This window comes from Melanaphis sacchari, unplaced genomic scaffold (assembly GCF_002803265.2).
Source record: "Melanaphis sacchari strain LSU unplaced genomic scaffold, SCAv2.0 Contig134_pilon_pilon, whole genome shotgun sequence".
NCBI classification, from domain to species: Eukaryota; Metazoa; Arthropoda; class Insecta; order Hemiptera; family Aphididae; genus Melanaphis; species Melanaphis sacchari.
Genome location: NW_020270560.1, coordinates 1,138,107 through 1,166,033, shown reverse-complemented (window position 1 = coordinate 1,166,033; position 27,927 = coordinate 1,138,107). Strand labels below are relative to the sequence as shown.

The 27,927-nt window shown below is 25.6% G+C and overlaps 1 protein-coding gene across 7 annotated transcripts; it reads right to left on the bottom strand.

Moving 5' to 3' along the window:
* Window positions 1–14: 14 nt before the first annotated feature.
* On the bottom strand, window positions 15–25,623 carry LOC112591472 (vanin-like protein 1). 7 transcript variants are annotated; one of them, XM_025335313.1, is made up of 8 exons: window positions 25,561–25,623; window positions 21,363–21,531; window positions 6,578–6,748; window positions 5,852–5,995; window positions 5,562–5,731; window positions 5,263–5,477; window positions 3,798–4,116; window positions 15–1,750 (listed from the first exon to the last, which is right to left on the bottom strand). In XM_025335313.1, exons 2-8 carry the CDS (start codon window positions 21,507–21,509, stop codon window positions 1,183–1,185), a joined length of 1,734 nt encoding a protein of 577 aa, XP_025191098.1. In that variant the 5' UTR covers window positions 21,510–21,531; window positions 25,561–25,623; the 3' UTR covers window positions 15–1,182. The 7 variants fall into 7 exon arrangements, with proteins under 7 accessions (XP_025191098.1, XP_025191097.1, XP_025191100.1 ...); XM_025335312.1 differs by lacking the exon at window positions 25,561–25,623 and adding an exon at window positions 24,975–25,478; XM_025335315.1 differs by lacking the exon at window positions 25,561–25,623 and adding an exon at window positions 9,020–9,098 and having other exon boundaries at window positions 21,363–21,419.
* Window positions 25,624–27,927: the final 2,304 nt, after the last annotated feature.

Genomic DNA, 27,927 nt, shown 5'->3' with positions numbered 1-27,927 from the left:
AAAAAAAATATAAAGTATAAAACTATACTACGATTATGTACGTATACATAAAATACATTTAGACGTTCGTTAATACCGAACTTGACTAAAACAGTGTACATCATTACCGTTATAATTAAAATACACTTAATACTAATACAGTACAGTATTATACAATATATTATTTATATAAATAAATTAATCAGCTAAAATTGTTATCACGAAGACGCAAACATTTATAGGTGGACATAGAGATGAGGAATTTTTGTCATTAGTTCTGAGTTCTTACATACACGTAATCTTATGAAACGTAAAATTTATTTTTAAAATTTTTAGATTTATCTCGTATTGTTACAACATTTTTGTGATAGCCACGTAACTATATTTTATATTATATCGAGGATCAAACAAACGAACAGTTTACAACCATTATAACGCTGATTGCGAATCAGCTTATACGGGTTTGTCAACGTCAGAAGATTTTAAAACGCCCGTTATCGAAATAAAATACTTGTCCGATAAAACCGTTTGTCTGGTCGCGGAGTCGACTGCAGCGAACAGTACAATATCGCACGGCCGAGAAATCGCCGTTTTGGTCCGGAAACGACGCGTAGAACAAACGTTTTCGTACGCACACAATTTCCAGTATATTATACAATACGACGTATTATCTTCATTGGTTTTACGAAATATAGCGATCAATTTATTTATAAGTTACGTGGGGGTGCCAAGTGCGAAAACGCATACTTTTAAAAACGCGTTAAAAAATAACGCGTGTTTTTCGCGTGGCGTTTGACAAAAAATAAAATAAAAAAAGGACAGGTGCCTCTACTCCAGGTGCGAATTCAGCGGTAAGATGTGGGGCGGAGTTAAGCTGTGTTTTATTTAGGAAAAAATATTTCATAACAAATTTTAAGTTATTTGTGTAGTATTTAAGTTATTTCGGGCTGGATCTGCCAATGTTGTGTTACAACCGTTGTATAGTGTTGAGAACGCTTAATATTAATATTTATATAATTAATATATTATAAATTACAAAACAATAAATTTTATCGTGTATATAGGAAATGACACGTGCACTGCGCAACAAAAAAATTGCACTTAAACAAAACAGTATCTGCGCCTGCGCCGACGTCATAGTGTGTGTGCGTGTGTGTGTGTGTGTGTGTGTGCGCGCGCGTGCGTACACGCAGGTGTGGCCGGTCAGCCGCGGCGCACCGGCCGCGGTAGCTTGTAAATGCCGAACGTGACCAGGTTGGCGACCGGCTTGGACAGTTCCATGTTGATCTCCAACATTTTCCGCTTGCCGACCGTCACCGTCCGCTTGCTGAACGTGTAATAGTCGTTGGCCAACGGGTAGCTGCTCGTGTCCAGCGTGCTGGGTATGGGCAGCGTGCCGAGGTCCGATGACCGGGCGGCGATGGTGATGCCGGTGATGGTGACCAGGTCCTTGGGCGGGTTGTAGTACACGAACGCGCCGCCTTGGTGGCCGGCGGCCGCGTCGGCCGGCTTGTACGTGGTCAGCCCGCACGTCTCGATGTGCGCGTCCACGTAACCGCTGAACGTCCGGGTGCCGGAGTACGCGAACATGTTGTAGTCCGTCGTGTCGTTGTTGTTCTCGTTCCGCCAGCGCACCGTCATCGCGCACTCGAACCCGTCGCGCTCGTACTGGAACGTCGCGGACAGCGTGTCGTTCGCCTGTTCGGCGTCCGGGTCCGCGGACCGCATGGTCGCCACGTGGAAGTACTTGAAACTGCTGTCCGCGAAGTACCTGTTGAAGCGAGCGTTATTGGTTCACAAGGATGACATGACACAATATTGTGATATGATACAGGACCGCGGACAGGACATCCGCGTACGCGACACGGGGCCCGGCGAGACGCTTTTCGACCAAACTCGTGAAAAGGTCCTTCGTACCCTATTCGACCGTAACCGTGCCCCACCCCGCGGTTCGAATTTTCTATAATACGTATGACGTGCGATGAAAATATCGAACCTTTTACGTTTGGCCGAGAAGGGTATGGGTACGGTTTTGGTCGGAAACGCGGTCACGCCGCACCGATATACATCACCGGCCGTCGCGTGCAGCGTGATCGAAGAGTCACTATGCTCGCGAGTCGGGCCCGACACGGGCACGTCGTCTGTCGAGTGCAAATAATTTATTATGCAAAATGTAAAAATGTTACGTAAAATTATCTACGGCGAGGATACCGTAATTTAAATTTCATATAACCGCTTTGGTAACTTGCAGTGAGCTCTTCGATCACACTTATGTACGGTGCGTGTCCTATCCGCGTAAATAATAACATATTATTATCCGTAATGGTTGCGGTCTACCGACACACAATTAGGTAACTACAAGACATACGTCGTACGATATTATTATGTCGTCAATTCTCGTTCATAGCGTATGTGGGTGATGGTTATCGTTAAGGGCGTCTGAGCTGGATTTATCGAGGGTAGAAAATTCAGGCGATTTCGAGACACTTATAGCGCGGTGACCATAGTGTAATAATTAGCGTTTTGGCGTTTGAAACAGGAAAAAAATCAATTAAAAAAACCACTTTACAGGTAAAACAATCACGCCTAGTCGAAGAATAATCGAGTTTCGAGCTTGTTTTGTTTTGTCGAGAGAACAAATTACTCAAGTTGTACTGGACTTTGATTTTTGAATATTAACTTAAAATTAGGTCAAAAAACGTATTTAATAATACTCAAACATTTTTAATTATTTAGTTACCTATCACAATTTACGATAATTAGGATTTTAATTAATTTTTGTCCAATGCAACATGTAGAAAGTCTTCATACTTCAAAATATAAAGCATATATTATTTTCGAAAACCAACTATTTTCCGAGTTGTGAGAATTTTTATCGTGAGATCAGTTTTTGAATATTAAAACGTGCTAATTCCAACACCCCTCTTTATAGTACACCTAAATTAGTTTCGAACACGTACGTGTGGTATTTATGTACATATATATATTTACATATCAACATATCAGAGGTTAAACTTTAAAATTTGGAACATTTTGTGGTTAATGTATTTTTATTATTTACATTTATGTAGGATATTGTAGACTAATGTAGAGGGATACGTTTTAATATTTAATAAATGCATTATAAATAAAAATGTCTAATCAATAAATTGTACTCGAGGACCATCACACACCTTTATTTTGTAGAAACTGTTTTACCCAAAAAATAATTACTTAATCTACAGTCGATAAAAAACCAGTTCATGCAATTTTTACAATATTTGCTTAACTGAAGCGTTTTAATTTTTATCATGCAATTTTTTTTATAATCTTTGTGTACTGAAAAAATAAAAACGCTGTAATAGCAAAATAAATTGTTTACTCTATTGTGTACCTATAGTGTATACATTTGAATTTAATTTTGCGGGAAACCGTTTTAATTTTATACGATTCCTTAATTGTACATCAACCAACAACTGTAATAACAGGTTGAATTAGTGTTTAAACATAATATATTTAAGGTTTTAAATTTATATAATTTTTTCAATATTTTATTAAAATTGCCTATATTAAACCCCTTAAGAAACGAATGTGTGGTTTCCTCTTAAATAGAAAGCAAATAATACGTTTTTCACTGAATATTTAATTAATTTTTTTATAATATGTTATGTATATTTAATATATTTTTAATATATATAAGGAATAATATTAATATTATTTTTGCAGGTTACCCCAATTCTCCAAACAAGTCCCAACACACGCTATATTGACACTATAATACGTATCGTTATTGACATTTAAATATGTAATATTTTATAAATGTGTGAAATTAAACTGACCTGAAGTCACTGGGTCTATTTATATTTGATGGGCACTTTTCTTTACCATAAGGTAAGACTAGATTATTCGACATAAATGTTTGGAAACTACTATCGATGGAACATTTCTGTGGTTGTGTTGCACAGTTGTTGTATTGTCTTTTCAGCACTCTTGACAGTAATATTTGAGTTCCAGGTCGGTCAGGCATGAACATGACTAAAGGTCCATCCTGACCAGCGTAAATGCCGCTACCTCCTCCACCCATCGATGGAGCGTTATAACTAGCTGCTATGAGATTCACATCATTGGTATATGCCCAGCCAGCTTGCACTGAATCGGCTAAAACATTATAAATTTTGTTATAATAATAAGTTATAACTGATTTTTGTTATTTGTAAATTTGTATTTTTAGAAAAATTGTACTCCACATAATGAAGTAAATTTTCATGGCGTATGAGTAAATCCACTTAAAAAGTAATAAAATATAAAAATAATCAAGTATAAAATTTGTAATATTATGTATGTTAAAAAAAAAAAAAAAAATACTAAAAATGTATAATATTATATTTTTTATTTTTTTTTTTACTTGAGCTTGTAAAATTATGTATAAACACTAGATCGTTAAATATGTCATACTTGACAGACAACAGTGTTATGAGTTTATGATCATAATTCACAACTGACTAGCAAAAAATAAAATAAAATAAATAATAATTTGATAATTTTAAATATTGAAAACAATTATTTTAAGATATAATTTAAAAATGAATGGCTTAATTTGGTATGGTTATTGACAGTTAAAATAAAAAATTTACATTAATGACGTAATACAATGGTTTTAGTCTATGTACAATTATTTAAAACAATGTAACTTTTTTCCTAAAATCGAACGTTGTATAAACTATATACATTATATATTGGCATATTGCTACCAACAACTTGCACTGTAGAAATAAGATCATTTAATACTTTGTACAGAGTTAAGACATTGAATGATGAAAAGCTTAGTAGGTTATGCATGATAAGCGTTTACAGGGAAACAAATGGAAATAAACTGAATTCATTGACAATGTTATAAATGAATTTGGTCTTAAAAAAATAAAATAAGAAATTTTTATTTTCACGATAATTGAGTTTAGATACTTATCTTACTAGATTCATTTACTAGTGTGAAGAATATATATGCTAATGACAATTCAGAAGTATTTTGTACTACAAACTTATTATATAGAAAATAAGCATAATACTATTGAAAACTATTGAATAATTTTAAATCATAAATTACAAAGAATATGATATATTTTGAGACACTTATGTAAAAATAAAATAAATTATAAATAACTATAATTTCAACTATCTAGGTATATCAGCATGTGTATGACTTAGTATTTTCATGTCGTATTGTTTGTATTGTGTTTTATAATAAAAAACAGGATACGGTTATACCATAAAAGTATAAAATAACCATTAATAATATATTCTAACCTGTAAGCAGAGGAATTTCTGAAAACCAAGCAGTTGAAAATATAATATCCTTAACGCCCGTTTCACGAACAAGACGAGCTGCGGGATTTTCGAATAGTATATCAAAACATATAAACATTCCAAATTTCACTCCGAAATCGGTGTCGAACGTACATAATTCTGATAAGGGAGTATGATTAAATCCTAATTCTCCAAATAAGTTAAATTTTCTATATCTAAAAAAAAAATAAAAATTATCAAATATATTAAAGATACATCGAATTATAGTAAAAATTACATAATATTGTAATATTTATTACCTAGCAACGATTCTTCCTTCCCTATTAAACACCACGTTTGTGTTATAATAATAGGCTAAATCTTCAGGACACAAATCGTCATCTTCTGTCTTGCAATATTCTATTTCCGGCAGATTTACTACCACATACATATGATGAAGTCTAGCGGCACATGATAGTTTATTCAACACCTGAGAATACAAGTATTTTAAGCGTTTAATTATTATTTTAAAACAATGATTGTTTTTTTTTTTTGTACTTATACGTATGTCTATAATCAGTATAATATATTATCATCTAAATATACTTACCGTGCTGCAATATTGAGTGAAACATGGAATAGTGTTACTTTCTGGGGAAGGGATCTCTGTTAAAAAATTTCTGATTTCTTTTCGATCATCGGGTAAAGTAACTCCGGTTAAACCAGCTTCCGGGAAAACCAATATATCAACATCCTGCAATGTAATACAATAATTATTATAATTAAATTAAATCATTATTATTTATAATAAATAATAATTATAACTATAATTTTTAGGGGATTATTTGTCAAATTATTAAAATTCAATGGAATAGTCGATACATTTCATACAAGATAGGTCTATTTTGGTAAAAAATGCGGTCGAGTTTAAACCTCTCTTAAATAACATAGGACTTACTATGTATAAAATATATAAATAAATTTAGTTTTATTAACGTTATATTATACTTAGTATTATGAAATAACTAAATAATTACATCTGAATAAAATTTTACTCGAATGATTGTCTCACATATTAATATACTCATATTATTTGAATAATTTTAAAATATGATTATTCAAGTACAAAATTATTTAAATAAAATAATTGTATTCAAATATTTTTCAGATAATCATATTTAAAAAATATTTTAATAAACATTTATTTAAATAACTATTAAAATAAATATTTTTCTGATTGAATTTAACGTTTAGATTGATTCCATTGCCACATTTATAATATTATCAAAGATTAGATTTTATTTTATTATTTATATACACTTCACGTTTTACTTACATATTGACTAGCATTGTGAATAATGTCCTCATAAATTGGTAAATTGTTCTGCATTGACTGTAAAGGATTGGAACCCAAGTTGGGGTAGTACTCGACGACAGCCGCAATGTAATATTGGCTGTCATATCCTTTGCTTTTAGTCGTTTCATTTCCGCTAACCATTAGTGTCAGCTTTAAAAATGAAAAAAAATATTACAAATATATTATTATTAGACATACAATGTTTATAACTTATTATAATCACAAGTAATTTTTTTGATTGTATTGTATAAAGTTATCAAATATTATAAAGGCGCATAATGTATATTTTGATTTTACTTAATAATTATTTTTCTTTATTTAAATTAATTTAAAATCTATAACTAGCAAATGCTTTCATTTGAAATTGGAACACAGAATATAAAACACAAGTGCACATAATTATACACGTAGCAAGTTAATTTAATATTTACTAAAGAGATATCATTTTTATTACAATATAAACGTCTATATTATGCTATAATTTATGATTTCTCTTTATTGGGACATACACTTACACACACAAAACTTACAGTTATTTATAAACATTTTTTTATTATCAGATGAATGGGTTCTAGAAAACAGTGTATGTGTTTAAGAGTAAGAAGATGGTAAAAATTAGTAAAAAGCTAGAATGTACCTAATAATAATTTAGCATTTAGTGAAGTAATGGAAATTTTAAGACGTTATTATGATGGTTATTTGTCGAAAACGGGCAATAGAAAAGCAGTTCTCAAACAAAATTAAGAGATTTTTTAAACAAAAAAGTTATCAAAGAAATAGGTAAAAATTAAAATCATAATCTCAATATATTATGTAAAAGACGCATAATAATTAAGATTTATATAATTTATACAAAAATAATTGAAAAACAAATATGGTGTATCATCAATCTAATATTTTATTAAAAGTCAGAAGATTAAAAAAAAAAAAAAATTAGTTTTGTAAAGAAAAATATTTCTTAGAATTAAAAAATATTTAAACTTATTTTTCTTTGGAAAAATTACTGCAATACATATACGTGTGGGAAATAGAGGCTGCAAGTTAAGTTAGGTCATGTTATCAACTGTCTTATCGGTGGTTATATTAATATGTGGTAACTAATATATATATATATATATTTATTAATTATATATCTTAGTGTTTGGTAGTTATTAATTACATATATCAAATTTATGTAACCAAGTTCCATTTATAATTTGTAATTAGTTACTTAAATGCTGAGTAATTTTAAAATGCGATTGGTTATAATTTTTACAGTAACTTGAAGTACCTATGCATGTTATTTATGTTTTCATTCATGGAAATTGAAATATTTTGTTAAGTGTACATCGTTGTGTAAGGTAAGCAATTGGGTACCGCTCTGTTGTACATTAAATATCAAGTGGGTCACTTTGACGGATGTGCTAAATTTGAATTTAAAGATATATTATTATATATGAAAAACGATTCTGAGCGAAGACCGTCTGTTAGGCTATTATTACTAAGTATATTTTATGTTTTGTTTTTTGATATTGTTAATAGGTTAAGTGATTTATTTAACTATTAGTACCTAATTCAATAGATTAAATTAGTTTTACCGAAAATATTACATTTGATAATGTTATTATGCGCATAAAATAATATACGTAAAAATTTTCGTCTTTAAGAATAGTATCTTTGAAATTTAACAAAATAATGAATATTTTTATTTATAATTAAAATATAAAATTTTGTCCAAGTTTAACATAAAATGTTTATAAAATAAATAAATATGTTTAGGTATACATTTTTAAATTTTTTCGATTTCAGTATGAATTACTTATTACTAGTAAAAATTTTTTTATTATTTTTAAAGACTTATCCATCCAGAAATTGTATCATACATTTTTAACTGCATAACAATTTTGCTCAAATATTATCAAAAATTGAACTTTAAATGCTTAAAAAAAATAAAATAAAAAAAAAAATGGTGAATTTTAAATGTTTATAAACAACTCCGTCAAAATATTTTGAAAATTATTTATTTATAGAAAATTATTTTATGAACATTTAGTGAATATTTCTGTATCTACGATAACTGATTTTCGTAAAAGTTCTCAGTTTTTGTAATTTTTTTTTCGTTTTCCTTATTATTTTAAAAAATACTAAGAATTTTTAATTTTGACTTTCTCAAATTACATTTTCTATCCAAAATCATCTTTAAAATTGAAAACTGAAGAATCTTTTGAATACTTAGTTTGAGTATCTATATATACACAAAAACACACACATTATTGTAAAATCAATGCATTCATCATTTCGCTTAGAATCTAAAGTAATAATACATAGTTTTTATAAAACTTATACTTAACTAAAAATTTAAATACCTTGACAAAAAAAATATATGAGTAATTTGAATGAATGAAGTAAATTATGCATGAGTACTAATTAGTAAACACTTACCACGCTCATTAATGTAATGAATAGTAAAATCGAAATCATAATGTAGTTGGATAATAATTTGATAATTATATTTTTGATTCTAAAACATATTAATTTTGAGTTCACATTATTCTTCATCGTCAAAACTATATTTTATTTATATTTAAATGTTAAAGTGTGAGTTATTGATTGAATGTAAGAAATAATAAATCAAAGAATAAATTATAATGTTTGGAAGTGTATTTAATATTTCATTATCTAATTAATCTTCTGAGATTACCTAATCAGTATACCTATCATTATATCAATATGTTATTTTTAAATGTTTGAAAGTCCATCTTTAATAATTAACAGTTATCAATTATTATATCTACCTATTCCACACTAATAAAAATTATATATAATTCAGATATTAAGTATACATGATAAGGTCAACGGTAATACTTTTTTAATTGTGCATTTGATGTGTTTACGTAGGTACTCAAAAAGTATATAATTATGTTTAAAAAAAAAATAAGTTGGTTTAAAATATATTTATAATACCTTTTATCATTTAATCATATCAATTTATAAAATTATAGTTAATTTTGTTTATTTTATTATATATATAAATAAAATGTAAAAAATAAATTCAATGACTGTATATAACAATCGTATTTATAAAGTAAACAGTATTAATAAATATTTACTTAAAATAATTATATCATTTTTTTTTTTTTTTTTTTTTGAGATCCATTACCTAACGTTAAGTTGTATTTGCACATTGCTCGTAAAGTTAACTACGAATTAGGTATATTAAATTTTAATTTTAAAATACATAAACACATATGTAATTTATAAAAAAGTTACTACTGTGACTCTGTATACAAGTTAAAAATGTAATAAATATATTTTAAAATAATAAATAGTTATCCAAATGAATATTATTTTATATACGAAATTGTTTTTAATTTAAGTTGAACTTTTTGTTGTGTATGTTTTTATACTTAAAATATTCGATAAATGTTAAAAATATACCTAATACTTATTACTTTAACACTTACATTATGGTATTATGGTTATATGACTGCATAGACGACTGTAGGGCTATGTGACTATGTGTAACTGTGAATAATATGTGATTTATGCTCTTTTTACTATACGTATAAGTTAAAATTAAACAAATTAAAATATTGTCAATAATATTCAAAGTTAAATAATATATTCGATTGCAAATGTGTTTTACTGTGACGAAAGAAAAATACTGCTGTAGCTTATATTTTTATCTATAAGATTTTAATACTTTACACATGTAATCCAAAATATGATTAACAACTTGTTTACAGATTGTTAGGACACTTCACGTGTTTTATTGTTATCTAGCGTTTGTAATTAAAAACAAATATACATTATAGTTTAATGTACAAGTTGTATTACCTAGAAATAAGAAGTTGGTATACGAATCTCAATCTCAAAAGTTAACCTTATTTTATGATATTCAAATAGAAATGGAAAAAAAAGTTTTGATTAAAACGTACTTCCTGTGTAACATAAAATTATGTTGTACCTTGTAATAATAGATAACGAGTATTATTTGTAGATTCTTATTTAATTCAGTCAGAATAAAGTACGTATGGAAATTTTAAAACTTATAAAAAAACTTGTTGTAAACTTGCTCTAGTGCAGATTACCTTGACATTGAGTATTGAACCAAGGAATGGTTCAAAAAGTGTTATGAACGTTTTTCCCAATTATTAAGAAAATTAATGCGAATTATTTGCATTTGACCTCTTTAAGTACAAAGTATGAACTAGATTCAATTTGATACCAAAATCCTTCAGATTGAAAAGTGATGTATTTTTTTTACTACAAAAATTGTTTTTAGACACAAAAAAAAAAAAATATATAAAAATCTAAAAATGTTTTATTCTAACATTTTTTCACGGTTATTATTTATTATTATTATTATTATGATTATACATACGATTTTCATTCGGTTTATAGTTACTTCAAAACAATATGAATTTTAATGTTAATAGGATCCCATGCTACGAATCATAACCTACACATTGTGACAGCTGGTTGCTGGTTGCAGGTTGAAGGGGCCCGGTAAACGTCCATGTATAAACGTGATTTACATTGCCACCAAAAATATGATTACTCACAGCAAGGTCCCGGATACCAAATAGGAATCATCGAAAATATTTGTAGAAAACAATATGTAAGCTAAAGTTGCATCAAAATAAATCAAATCGCTAAAAAATCGTTGTATTTTGTTTAAATACGTCTAATAAACGTTTTTAATTACATCAAAATAAATCAAATCGCTAAAAAATCGTTGTATTTTGTTTAAATAATATCCATTTTTATCAAAATTTGAACTTTAAATGTCTATTGCAATAATTAAAAACAACATTAATATAATATGAACGATGTATTAAACTTTCAAGAATTTTGATAAGTTGAAAAGCACTAGGTAGTCATTGAAATGTTATAATTTTTAATTATAAATTAGTTTGAATTTTCTTAATTACTTTGACAAACTATGTAAAAAATGCAATACTCTTATTATGCATTTTTGATATTTTTTCATTACAACTATTTTTAAGAAACTATGTTTAACATTTTTAAGCTTTTTTTCATTTAAAAAAATATGAAGTTATTAACATTTATAAAAAAAAAAAGAGACCGATGAATCTAAACTGATTTTAAAACGATGTGCAAGCAATACATTTTTTTTTTTTTTAATATTTGTTAAAAATGTAAAATACGTCATTTGAATTGGTTGAAATGTTTTAATTTGATATAAATATTATCTTGAAATCATTACTGTGATAGTCTTACCTCAGTTGTAAAGTATGACCTTAGAAGTTATGGAAATAGAACGGTGTCTTGTCAACAGAAGCAGACAGATTTTTGGAACAGATGAAAGATATGTTAACCTAACATATCTTTCTCCTTGATTCAAATTAATGCTAACGTTTATAGAAATTTAATACCTAGCTTATCTCATAAACCTATAATATACTGTTCAACACAAATAAAATATCCACAAATAAAACTATTATTGTTTAATTAAAATGGTATATTTATATATAATTTATTGTAGTGGAAGGGCTATCGTTTTAAATAAAATTACATATCATAGTGAATGAAATATACTAATAAAAAAAGTGGAAGTGGTGAGAACTGTGAGTCTACAAACATGTTTCACTTGCGGAAGATAAACAGAGAAAACCTTGGCGTCCTCAACGTACAATTATTAATAAAAATGTATTAAATAATTAAAATTGGATGTAACCAGAAAATTATGTATAGGCGCGTTGCGGTGATTGGTATGAATGTATGATACTTAACTTTGTTGACATTGAATATTTTAGTACTTAAACCTATATTACATTTTAAATTTGTATATATTAAAATATCATTCATTATTATCGACGTGTTATTATTGCATATTATTGTACATATGCAGAGATACCGTTGTTTTGTATTAAATTAAGTCATCAGAATTCTTAGTATTTCAGCACAAAATTCGGTACTTAATTTAACTTTTACTACACAACTCTGAATGGCATTATATGGTAACTACAGACTAGCTTACAATTTACAAAATACAAAGATGTTAATATAGCGTAATAATAATAATAATTTGGTGATGATAAGTAAAAAAAAAAAATCCATACCTAGAGCTAGAATAAGTTATTTCGATATTTATTACGAAAACGGCCTTCAATAAATTACTTCCTAAATAAATACAAACTCTTAAAAAGATATATTATATACTAAAGTATTATTTAAAAAAAAAAAAAAATCATAGAGCTTTGCAAACAAGTTGACTATAAAACTTAATATGTCTAGATGTACGAAGTATTGAAGAAATTGCATTTCTTAATGTTTTAAAATACATGATAAATGTTACTTGAAAATAAAAACTTATTAAAAAATGAAGTATAAGAAATTTTAGTCCTAAAAAATATTTTTATCTTAAAATTAAGTTCAGATTGGTTTAGTGAAAATTGTTTATTTTAATTGTAAAAATGAATAATAAATTATTTTAAAGTGTCTAAACCTAATTAGAAATAATAATTAATCAATAGGTTATTAGAATTAAAATTTTATTTGTATTAATGATTTTTACATCTATGATTATCTATTATTTTTCTTCTAATTATTTTATTTAGATTTTTATTTTTAGATACTTTGTTTTTATACTATTTAAAAAGTGTACTGTGATAATACTAATTTATTTTTAAGAATAGCCATTTTTCAAGCAAATGATTATTTAGAAAATTTTGATGTATTTTAATTGAAATTCAAAGGAGTAATTTCTAAGTTTTTAAAATATGTATACTAAAGATAATAGGTCTATGAGAAAGTTCTTGAAATATATAGGAGCTATGATGATTTAAATTATAATAATAGATTGAATAACATTTTATAATTTTTAAAAATTGTCTGCGTATTAGATTTAATATTACTTTTAATATATACTTTTAAGGGCAATTAGTATAATTTAAATTTTAATAATCAATAATTCAGAAATTATCTACTCATTTGAATTTTGATCCATAAGCAGAAACGATTTCAAACAAAATATCTGTCTAAAAATTTATAAGTAATAAAAAAGATAGGATTTTATTTGGAAAAAAAAGTTTTTATCACATAGGATTGGTGAATGATATAAACAGTCAAAGTATTTGAAAATATCGTTCTTAAATATATTTTAAAGTTGTAAGATTTGAAATTCAAATTACTACAAAAGGAAAATTAGAGGTGAACATGTTAAGGAAATTAATCTATATACATAAATGTACTAAAATATTTGAAGTAGAAGATATGGAAACATATAATTATTGTTCTAAATAGGTAATGCTTACCTACGAAAAGAAAAAAAAATAATTTGAATAATTTTCTGAAAACCAGTTATGGCGATATGGTGTACTTATTAGTTAGGTACTTTTATTAGTTTATTTGGTGCTAGTATATTTTATAAAGCATATAAATAAAATTATTTTCAAATTGCGACCAAAAATTAAAAAATTAAATATTATACGTACAATGTTTAGTATGGAAAAACGAGTGTTCAATTTTACAATAAAATACATTATTTTAATTTAATATATTTAGTATTCTTTGAACATGTTTTTATACTATATCAATAAATAAATGTTCATTTAGTATGTTAACGACGTGGATATTAGGCCATAATATGTGAATCAATCTTTAATTGCATTAAATTATGATTAATGATTGGATACCCTATTATAGTACTTAATTTTTTTATTTCATTATTTTGTGAATAATTAAATAATGTATATATATAAATAAATAAACAGCTTTATAAAATAAAATATTATTAAGTTAACTTCTCATCACATGAATTGCTAATTAGACACAATTCACTATTTTGTAAAATGCATATAGTTATAGTTAAGTAGTCAGTTAAATATCGATTATGAAATTTACAATTTACATCGCATCCACTGAACACTAAAAAGTAATAGAAATTTTAAATATATCTCATATTTCTTTCAATAGCATCGTGCCAATACGAGTAAATATATATTTATGTTTACGATAAAAACTTAATACCTTTATCAATTCTTAATTTAAATTATACTAGGTGCACTATATTAGTAATACCATGGATTTTTATGTAAACATAAACATTTATTGAACACAGATGTTTATTAAAAATTAATACGTATCATAATATCCCGAATTGTATAAATCGCACATAGTTTGAAGTAAATGGACCTTTTGAAGTATTTTAACAATAAAATTTTGATTTTGGATGAAATGAATTGATTAATCATTTTTTTTTTTTTTTTTTTTTTTTTTTTTTTTTTTTTTTTTTTTTTTTATTGGGAAAAAGCTTTAACTTTGTGTGTTATTGTTTCTGGAAGCTGATCGGATCTAGTGATACACGGAGTAGTCAAAAGTATGAAATTCCTTTTTTTTAAACAATCGGGAAAGGCAAAATGTGCAGAAAGATCGGAATATTTACGCAAGACTAGTATTAAATTAAATTGATTTTCTATTTTGAAGTTATTTAAAAAAAAAATAACTGTAAAGAGGTTAAAGAAAAGAAATATAGGTATATCAAATATTTATATATTACGCATTGTCTTGACGTGACATAATTAAAAAAATAATATGATATTTTATCTAATTTTGTGATTTTTTTTTTTTTGACATTTGACATTTGATATTTGAAATTTTTTTCTCGCTAAGTTTTATTTAGATTTATGAATTCATGTTTCTCATGATGAGTTGTTCCTACAGCAATTACTCGTAAAAAAGATAAAAAATATACAAATATTTTTAAATTTATCTTTTGACAAAATTATAAAAATTACGAACATTTGCAATTTTTTTTATTCTTTGAATCTTTAAAATGTTACAATTTATTATTTTAATAGGAACCAAAACTTGAAAATGTAATACACGATTGTTCACAAAACATTTTTATTGAAAAATTAAAAAAAAAAATTTAGTATTAAGCCATAAAACTTTAATGAAGTTTGAAGTTGAAAGTTTGACGAACATTTTTCATACTTGATTTCTCGAATGATCTATATTATTTTATTATTATGCAAAAAATATTAATCGTAGAAACTTAAAACATATCACATTTACTTACATCATCACTTTTAATTTTTTAATCTAATAAAATTAATACTATTTATAACCACGATACTACGAATATATTTGAAATATTTATAATAATATAAAACAATGTTATATTATTGTAATTTATAAAATAACACTTTACAATAATACTTTTGTCGAAAAATATTTCAGCTTAAATTAAATACATCTATCATAGTGACGAAGTATGTACATTATACGTATATCGCAGAGCAACTACTCCGTATTTGCCTACTTACACAAGTTGTCATTATTCTGCGGGCCATGTTCTAAGTCGACCATAACCCACTGTTTAGAGTAAGTTTTGATAAATAAAATAAAAATATAGGATTGGTAATGATTTTTGATATTGCGCCATAACGGTCACGAATACAATTTAATATATAGGATAGGTACTCTATTTAGTGATTGTGGTACTTGTTCGTTTGTGTTAATTTTTTGTGTTATTTAGCAATTATTATTAATGTATTATTAATGTGTTTACGCTTATTATTATTTGCGTCGTACTTAATAGTATAGATATTGTTTAAACAGTTGACTTGGTATTTGTTCAAAAAAATTCACTGAAAAATACAAATATCATTTTTTAAATATTGTAATATCTACACTGCATTATAGATTTAAAAAAATGTACTAATAAAGATCCATTAGAAATCTATTTTAAATATTCTTAGAAAATATTAAAACCGTCTATTCAGTTTTCTTTTAAAAGGCGTTAAAAGCGACTCGGTATTTATTTGTTTTTAACCAACCAGGTATAAATTATGGTATAAAAAAATTTAAATCGACAACGAGGAAATCGTACAAAACGTTCGCTTACCTTTTGGCCGGCGATTTATCCAATATATTATAGTATTGCGTCGGTATTATTATTTTTTTTTCCTTTGACTTTAATATTTTCGAATGGCGCGTACGGTTTTTCACTGGCACTAACGCGGTCTAGCAGTTTAATGTATTGTTATAGGAAAATAGTCGATTGTCGTCGTACGCACTCCGGATAGTACTGGCGAGTCTGGCGTGTGCGGGTCAATCGACAGAGTGTGTCCCAAAGAAAATTTAATGAGAAATAATGGGGAAAAAAAAAGAAAAAAAACCTATAGTCTATCTCGGTATTATTGTTGAGTCGTTCACCTTGATTGTTGATCAAACCAGGAAATTGTCGCGCAAGCGGATTGGAACAAGACGGTTTTCGTTCGTATACAATATACTATATACCTACAGTAAAAATGTTAATAATAATATAATATAATACATAATAATGCACACCGACGCTGTGTGCATTGCACACATACACACACACACTCACGATAATAAAATCATAAAACGAACCATTAAATCACGATTATATACGGACATAATAATAATAATATCTACGCCTACGTGTATAATGTATAACGCGCGATCTGTGCCTGCGGGTTTTAACACTGCCTATACAATAATTGGGCTACTATACTTTCGTCAGTTGTACTTGCACACACACATATCTATATACACTTACATGAATATATATTGTATACTTAGGTATAGTAGGCATATTAGTTGGTATTGTAATGATGTTGTGTATAACATCATCACAATGACCCACTGACGCCGCGTAATGTAATAGCAATATCATCGTCGTGTGATTATTATGCAAACCGCCCGCGTTTAAGCGATTCCGTTTAACCTTCGCGTCACGTGTATTCTAGCGTATCATTTCCGATTTACACACACACACATACACACACACTGGCGCGGGTTCGGCAATTTACACGCGTATTGTTGGAATGCTTGTTACTTAGGTACTGCTGCGGTATAGTTGTGTGAGAAAATAATCGCTTACCGTTCGCAGTCACGGATTTTGCACACGTTTTATTATTAAACAGTCGTTAGTTATATTATCATTGTTATTACATTAATATTATTATTATTATTATTATTATTATTATTATTATTATACCGCGATCGAGACGCTACGAAACGATGTAGCGAAAATCACATCGCGTAAACTGCTGACAATAATTAATGATATTGAATTGTCTATACTTGTTAGTTGTTGGTCCGATTATCTATAGTGTATGATGTACGACTTATATACTGCCCGTAGGCATCGGGTCGTCGGATAGAAGAGTATCGCATCTCGTTACGCGTATATCATTGCAGCATATTATTGTACACAATTATACAGCACTATAATAATAAAATATAGTATAATATCACGATTCGGCGGTAAAGTGGCGCCGAACTAATTTTTTATTTTTTTTTCTGGTGTGGCAATGAACGTTAATTTATACCCATTTACCTCTGCCGGTATCAAGCCTAAGTCACGAGGGAGCAAAGCCCCTTCCCACCACTCGCCTAAAACTACGGAATATTATTTTCGCAAATGATATTATTTAATGAATAGCATTTATATTTTTACTAACATCATTATACCTGCACGTGTATTAATTAAAACTATTAAAAATTGCTTAATATTCTAATAAATATTTTTTAATATAAATATAGATTGTTTGTTGTTTGATTAACATAATTTTTTTCTTAGTACTATACCATATTATGTTATAATATTAATAACTGAGTCAGAGTTAAATGATTTTTACTTGATATTAATATGAGTCCAATCATTCTTCTGCTACTTTTCTTCTTAATTTACTTTTAATAAATTTTAATGTTGAAAAGGTTCGTTCTAGTGATGAACTTGATACAGGTAAAGTTAAACCAATACTTAATGTCGTATAAAAACAAAAATGGTAATTTTAAGTATTTTTTTTTGGTATTTTAATAAGAACTATACTATTGTGTGTATGTTTTCACTCCGTGTCTCTGTGTAGTTTATGTACAACACCGTAAATTAGCTGTAGTCGCTGCTGTAGATTTAGAAATTTATTATCTACTATTGATTATGATTATAAAATTAGGTATTGCTTAATTTAATAGTTATTTGCGTTTTCTAATGCGATCATACAATGCACACTACGACGCTCTAAGAAAAGATCAGTATATAAAAATAATCAATGCTAGGAGTTATACCTACTTCTTAAATTTGCCTAATACATAGATATAGGTTCGTCATCACTGCAGCAGGGTTGGAAATTAACTGAAATACGACATGTAATTGAGATAATACGAGTGTCTCTAACTGAGTAACATCAATTGTAACTTGTACCTATCTCATATTTAATTAAATTTTTCAATTAGTAAAGTATTATCTTGTATTTTAGTTAGTTTTTTGTGGAATAATTTTTAATTAATATTATATATATTTTTTATGTTAACTTAAAGAGTTTTATTCGCATTATATATTCCGCACACAATCGTTATAATACTAATTTGATGGTCATTTTGAAAAACTTGTATTTTTAAAAAGCAATTTAGTTCAATAAATATGATATTAAATATAAAATATAAAAATTGGTCACTATGTATAATATGTATATTATATTATCTATAATTAAATTACATCATTTTTGTAAATTACCAATCAAATTTTATATGTAACATTGTTATATAAAAATTATTTTAAAAAAATCACTTTTTTTTATAATTTGTTTTTAAAAAATTTTGATTTAAATAAAAAAATAAGATTTTACTAAGAATTTTTTATTATATAACTTATAAGTTATATTTTATATTAGGGTACAACTTTTTTAAATAACTTGTATATTGTATTTAGACATTATTTTAGAAGAACTTGTAACTTATATCTGATTAAAATTTATTGAACAACTTGCTCAGCTCTATTTATTGATATGATACTACTTCGACTAAGTCGATTAAATTCTGTAGGTATAATATATGCATATAATTATAGTACACATATTGTAAACAGTAAACACTATACTGTACTTACTGTTAACGTCTGTTAAAACAAGGACTTTCATATAAGTTTTCTCAGTAGGGCCGAGTATTCATATGTATATGAAATAAAATAAAATAAATTATTATTATTGTTTTTGTTTTTATTAGTAGGCAATGTGTCCTTATCTGATAAACAAAATTATACATGGTATATGCGTAGATGTGTTTTTCTATATTATGTTCACGCTTCTGATTATTGATTACCGGCTACAGCTATAGTTGTTTTTATTGTCGTGAATTTCCTAGATTTTATTAATTCAGTGGCAGACCGCAGTGTGGTTCTTCACTCCGGAAATCAAGTGAATAATACTTATCGCAGTTAGCGTTTATACGGAGTGATTCATGACATCGAAGTAAGATTCTCAATATTTCAGAAAATGATTCACAAATGTTTGCGATTTTAATACATTTCGTCAAAATTACAATTGTAAACGATTATAAAAAAACATTGTGTGGCTACATATTTTTCAATTGACAATAACAAACTTTTGAAAAATTTTGAATTAAATTTCTCTAGTTTTTTGACTCGGTGGAATTTTTTAAAGACAATAAAAAATAAAAAAAAAATGTCTAATAATAGCTCAAAAAAGTAAAATTATCTAGAAAATTATATCATGTGTACAATGATAATAATTTTAATATTTAATGAAAATGTCAAGTATTAATATAGTTATCTGTTTCTAGTAACAAATTAGATATAGTTGGTAGTTTTAGGAGGTCAAATTTATATTCATAGTTCTATTTACAATTATCAGAAGAAACAAATAAAGTGAGCAAGTAGATAACTATTTTATTGTATGAACCGATTGTACTTTTTCATCAAGAAATAAGTTTTTGTAATGGATGTGTTAAATTTTAATTCAATAGTAAATCGATTACATACGAAATTCCTCGTGATGAATTAATTTTTAAACGAAACATTGTATTGTCAATTATAATAGTATTTATTTATGTCATATATAAATGGTGTAAATGGTGAATATCTATGATAGCTTAGGTTTGTGGTTTAAACATGCAATATTTTAAAATAAATCTAATACATTGAAAATGTAATTGTGTATTGGAGAATATAATGTGTAAAAGTTTATATACCTATGAATAATATTATTAAATTATCACTAAATAACTATAAAATCATTATTTTTCCTTTAAATATATAATTCATAAAAATTCGAACTTCTAATGCTCTTAAATAAATTGTGATTATGAATATTTGATATTTTTATATTAGTAAGTATAACTTACGGAGAATGTCAGATTTGATTTTTTGATTGTACCTAAAAATAATTATTTTAATAAACTTATCACAAAAATAAAAAGTAAAAATTTCAAATATTTATAAATTAGCACAAAAAAGTTAGAATATTTTAAAAATCATGTCATATGTATTAAATGCTTTTATGAGTATTTAAAAAAATTACCAATAGTATCTACAATAATTTATTTTTGATTTTAAAAAATAAGTTGATTTTGTCAAAAACTAGTTCTTTTTTATAAATATACCTATTTTTTTCCCAAAAGAGGTTTTAAATCATAATTAATATGAATTATAGGTGTAGTCGTGTAGGCAGTTTAATTAAAAACTATTTTCATATAATATTTCATAAAGGTTGATGGTGAGGGTTGAACCATACTTGCCTGATAATTATTAACTAGTTATTAATTACTATTAAATATATTAGATATAAAATAAATTACATGCAAATGAGCTATGGAAAATATATATTATACTAGGCAAAAGGCAGAGCTTATAGATACATTTAATCTTAACTGGTTTATTGTATGAATCATTGGAGTCTTCCAAGGTTCGATCATTTTAGTACTAAATCCAGTTTAACATGTTTAAAGTAGAAATAAAATGTTTAATTGGTTCAAACTTCCTGTGTCTTACCTCATTTATTACTTGTGTCTTCGGTATTTTTATTTCAGAGTACAACCTCCTGTCTAAAGAAATAGATGTGGATACCATCTTCAATAGTTTAGTGTCACGTGTGCTGTTGAGGATTTTTTTGACTGGCATCATCAACCAGTAGCGCATCAATTTACTGACATACAGTTATCTAAATTTAAAAAATACAAGCATTAAGCGAGAAGTTATAAGCTATTTATTTACACTTAGGTACCATAAAAAAATATAGTGTATTGTCTGTATCATATTAATCATCAATAAAAAAATTCGATATTTAGTATATAATTAATTGTTATGAATTAACAAGCAACGAAGGTCGCTAAAATGAATTATTTTTTACGATTTTGAATTGAGCGATTAACACATTGGTTTATTAACAATGATGTGGGTTTTTTTCTTACTCTGTCGGTAAATTGGATGTAATCAAAATTTTTTAGAGATCAAAAAAAAAAATTTCTTGATACATTTAAAAATAATTTTATGAAGAGGGAGCAGGTAACCGCTCTGTTGTATAGTTATAGCTGTTATAGGTGTCGATGATAGTATACCTCTTTATTAATACTTAAGTCATTGTAATGTATATGTATTAGATTTGAATTAAATAATGAATAATTACACATGAAAAACAATTTTGAGTACAAATTTAGTTTATATTACCAAGTATTTTTTATGATTTATTTATATTGTATTCGAATAATATTTTTAATTATTAGTAATACAGTAGGTTAAATCAATTAATTGTTAAAATATATTGCATTTAAAAATATCATTGTGTGTATAAATTATAAATAAATAAGTTAAAAGTTTCAAGAGTACTTGTGAAAATTATTTTTAAATTACAAAAAAATAACTAAAATTGTTATTTGTGGTTTAATTATTTAATTTCAATCAAATTTTTAATTTAAAATGTCTATAGATAAAAATTATGCTTTTATATTTTTTAGTTTTTTCTGATTTCAGTATAAACCACTAATGAAAAATCTTGTATTAAATTTTTAATCTCAAGTTATAATTAAACATTTTATACATTTTGAATAACAAAATGAATTGGAAATTTTTGCGATATTGATGAGTTTATAGTCTTAATTTGAATTTCAAAAATGTATAAGAAAAATCATAAATATTTATTTATATTTAATATTTTTAAGAAGCTATAATAATCGCTTTAGAAGTACTTTCTGTTAAATTTTCAAACTTTTAGACCTAGTAAAAATTTTTTGTATCAACATTTATAAAAATATCTATAAAAATAAATTGAAAATTATAATTGTCTATAAATAAGTGAATAGAGTTATAATACTTAGAAAATTATACCATGTATTAGATTATATAATATAAATAATTTTAAAATTTTCAATAGGTATCTACAGTTATTTGCTTATGAATTAAAATAAAAACAAAACTAATTTTGTTATAACTTTTTTTTTTTTTTAATTTCTCGGTTATTTTGAAAAGAACTAAAATTTTTTTTTTATTAGAAATCATTCCTTAATTTAAAAATTGAAGCATTTTTACTGTCCAAAAAGTAAATGTTAAATAGAAAAAACACACATTATGGTAAAACCAATATATTTATCATTCCGCTCAGAATATAAAATGACACGATTAAGCCATAAAAAATATACGAGATGTAACATTTTTAATTTTTAATGTAAATTGATGAAAAGTTCAAGTGTCTACGGTTGTTTGTTTTTGTATTACGCAAAAACTACAAAAAACTGGTTTTAGAATTTATTATATTTTATTCATTACAATTTTCAAAATATTGAGTTATAATTTTTAAGCAATTGACTATAATTTTTACTAGAAACTAATGTATGGTATAATTGAGGTGTTAGAAGTATCATTTTCAACACTAAAACATTTTTAGTATCTATTTCCAATATTTTTCAAGTTTACTTTATCATTATATTTTGTTTTGAAGAGTTTTTAAAAATTGTAGTACCAACTTACTATAATATATGTTTATGTGATTAGTGGCTGTATACAATTTTTTTTACATTTTAAACCATTTATATTTTATAAGCTAACTGCTTGTGGTTATTATTAGTAATAATAATTAACTAATTAAACATATACTATAATGATATTTTGGAAAAAGTTGTACTAAAAATTAATTGAGAAATGTGTTGGTGACTGTCATATTAATTAAATATGCAATATTGCGGTATAAAAATTCCGGAAATATGAAAATGCAATATACTTAGAGTTGTATTCAAGGTCTGAGTTGATATGTTTTAAATTTTTAAAGTTTATAAAGTTATCGAAACCTGTAAAATCATGGTCAATGTTAGTAAGTAAACAAGTGTGAGTAGTATATACATATAGGTACAAAAAATTTAGAATTATTTGATATCGCTCTAATCGTTATTTATTGTATTTCATGCAGTGAATGTATGTTGTCTGCTGTTTTTACCGGAAGTATAATATTGTCCGGAAGTAATTTTAATAATTTTAAATCTGCTTAATTTTTATGACCGATTTATGCATGTCAATACATTATATAGTAATAATTATTTATTTTTTCTTTTAAACTTAAAATATTTAGGTTTAGTTTTTATATAAATAATAGTAAAAATCCACAAATAAATCAAAATTACTTTTATGTTTTCTGTCTTGATAAGTTTTTATTGTACATTTTAAAATGTAAGAAATTACGAATACATTTTTTTACAGATTATAAAAATAAGTGTGTTTAGAATCTTGATTATATCAAATAAATTTATTTTGTCATACTACGTTACTAAAATGAAGATTGTCATGCTATTTTTTAATTTTCATTAATCTGATGCAAATACTATTTAACTATAATTTAAATATTACCTAACTGTAATAAAAAAATATTTAAGAACATATAATTGTTATATTTATGCATATACCTATATTTTTAATATAAACAAACGTTTTGTAATACATTACAGTATTAAAATTTTATTTTATTTACGTATAGGTATTAAGTATACATTTTAATTAAAATTGTTATCTTGGATTTTCGGGATCAAATTCATTTTTCATAAAATAATCTATTTATTTATATTATTATCAAATGTAAACATGTTTATGTTTATCATTGTAATGATAAATTTCGTCGCTAAACACATTTGTTTACTTACATTATGAAGTACTCAACTAATATTTGTGAGTAATAATAAAACTATATTATTGTTGATTAAAATTATTAATGTTTAATTTATCAGTATTCAACTCATTTCAAAAGTAACTTATCTCATGGAAGTTGAAACATTTGAATTATTATTTTTTATAATGTCTTATTTAAAGTTTTGTTATAAATTAGTAAATTTTAAGTTATATGGCAATTGAATATAGTATAAAAAAGAAGTTCATAATTCAAATTATCTTACAAAACTTGTGCGCAATTTTTGTGTACTACTAAACACAGGAATAGTAATCAATTATTTTTATTCAAACGAACTATACCTAATCCAGTATAACTAGTATATGTATCATTCTTTTTTGTATGTATTTATTTTTACAACAATCACAATTAAAATTGTTATTAAACTTTAATCGTGTTAAGAATTAGAATGTATAAATTTTTTCCTGATAGGTTAGGTAATAATAATTATTACTTACTTGCTCAAAGCCACCTCAAAAATCGTACTTAAATAATTTCTACGTATATTTGAACCAAAATATTTAAAAAAATTTATTGAGAACACACAATTTTAGTCCATACGTTTTATTATTTGGCGGTTAATAAATTAATAATTTACACAACACATTATATTATATTATATATATTTAAACTCGATTTGTACTGAAATCATTGTTGTTATCAATATATAATCTGAATTAATCTGAAACTTTAAACTAATACTAAACTAAAAATGATGATTGCTACAAAACTTCATAAATTTTGAGAGAAAGATAAATTTATAAATTTTTTTTATGCACGACATTTTAGTATAATACAATATTAAGACTATGTGTTATATTATTTACGTTGCGAACGGACAATCGGAATAACAGGCAAGTAGCTCGAACGCGACTAACCTAATCGTAGTCGTCAATGTGCCAATGACCTTGGTAAGTACACGAGAATACGAGATAGGACAAGTCAGATACGAACAAAAGGAAAAGAGATAAAGTTAAAAACTGGTATTCCTTCCTGTTATTTATATTTATTTTTATTTAAATTACCATATTCAATATTACTCACATGTATAGCTGGCACGTACTGATCCATTAAAGAGCAGTATAAAATTTAATATGTAAGTAGAAGAAAGTACAAAAAAAAAAAAAACTCAAACCTAATTTATGTACTATACTTAACAAAGAAAAATGATAAGAGTTTATTCTATAAAAAATATTGATATTGGGTTCTATATAATATAAATACATGTATATGGTTTAGATATATCTATACTTATATCATTACTTATCAGTAATTATAGCATAGAAAAATAGTCTCAATTAAATTGTATCATAAAAATGTACATGAATCGTTGCAGTATAAATATCATTAACCTTAACTGCAAAGGTTGTAAGTTCAAAATGGCAAATACTATACGAGAAAAAAAAACATTTTGTTTTTTCATATTGATAAGATACAATTTATTTGATTTTTCTTAATTTAAGTAATTACGTTTTTGTCATGTTTTATAAGTTTAATTTTTTTTTTTTTTTTTTTGTTTTAAAGGACATACTAAGATTTTTTTTCTTTTTTCCTATAATTCCTAAAATATAAGGATATTAAATCCTAAAATATAGGATTTTGAAAAATACTAAATATCATAATAGTTTTCCTTATTATTAATAATAGATTTTGTGGAAATTTTTTTTATTTGAAATGATATATAGATAGAATACAACTTTTATTTTCGCAATAATTGTAATAATAAATATAAAGTAATATTAAAATAAATAACATTTACATTTTTTTGTTTAATTATTTTGATAAATAATTATTTGGATTAATGACTTTTTAAATAATACAATACTTAAACAAATTCAATTTAATAAATATAAAATAAAAGTATCATAACATTTTCAATCTCTAAAAATAATTATAATATTAAGAAATAACTTTGTTAATACCTATTTGTTTATTTTACGAGTAAATATTTAACTTTTAAGCAAATGTTTTAATTTAAAATTTATATAAGTCACAAAAAATAATTGAAATAATATTAAGTTGCATGATGATGTTGAAATAAATAGCATTGTGATCATTGTTTAAAAAAAAAATTGATAGCCTTTTTCCATGGACATTTTTAATTTCTGAAAATGTTTATACTTTTTTTTTAATTTTCTTTGGGTATAGTTTGGATAATCTTTCCAAGTTAACGTCATATTTTTTACTGTTCTTTAAAGTGCAAGTGCTTTTGCATATAAACACATAGTCTGTAGGTACATTATTTTATAACTAAATTTTCTTTCAATAATTAAATACATACTATCAACTGTTATTTGAGTGTAACTAAATAAAAGTAATTTTCATACAGTTATGATACCAGATAAAATGAATAAATTCAGCAAACCGTTTCGTTGGATTGCAATTTTGGTACGAACATTCATCTTCTTATACGTAGTATAATATCAAGTTGGTTTTTTTTTTGCTACTTCAATAACAAGTTTTGTTAAGTTATATAATTTTTACTGGCTGCTACACAGTATTTTTTTCTCGTTTAATTCTATCTCATAAAAACAATTTTATTAGAAAATATCGGCAATAATGTTAACCAATGGTTAGTACCTTCCTATTATTGTTTCAAATTAATTGTTCGAGAGATATCAAAAATAAGTATTGCAGTTTTTAAAATGAACTATAAACATGTTGCAATAATCTATGTTAAACTATGCATTTACAACTATAATGATTATATCTGTTTTTTATAACGTTGTGTTTATTTTTTGCGTTTTATGTGATTATACTTGTAGGTACCTACACATCAACACACATAATATGACGTAGGTATATAATTATAATAGCACGTACGAATTACCATAACTATTTAAATAGAACATTTTACAATACATAATTATAATTTATAATGATACTATTGTGTCATTGTAATATCAGAATATTATTGAACAATATATAATGACGTCTACACATCATAACAAAATATTGCCCATAGAAAAACAGTCGGTTAAGCTGTATTTTGTTTGCGGATCACTATTGTTATAATTTTGACAGTTTTTCTAGGACAGTTAGTTCACTTAGTTCGATTTTTGGGTTATGCGTCGTATACACATCGCCCATCATATTATTTTTTTTAATTATTGGTTATGTATTGAGCATTATAAACATAAATACACAAAATCACTAGTCATTCAGTTTCAGCTCAATATTTGACGGTCGTATTATTCAATTTTCAAATAGTCTATAGGTATATTTCTGTTTAAAACATACATACGAGTACGTATATTATGACAAGATTAAAAAACTGAAATGTATACAATGTACGATTAATTCTATGACCAACCAAATCAATATTATTCGGATTGCAGTATCTATAAGCTTTCTAATTATCACTAGACATTTTTAAAATTCGATTGATTAAGTCAGTTTATCTTTTATTTG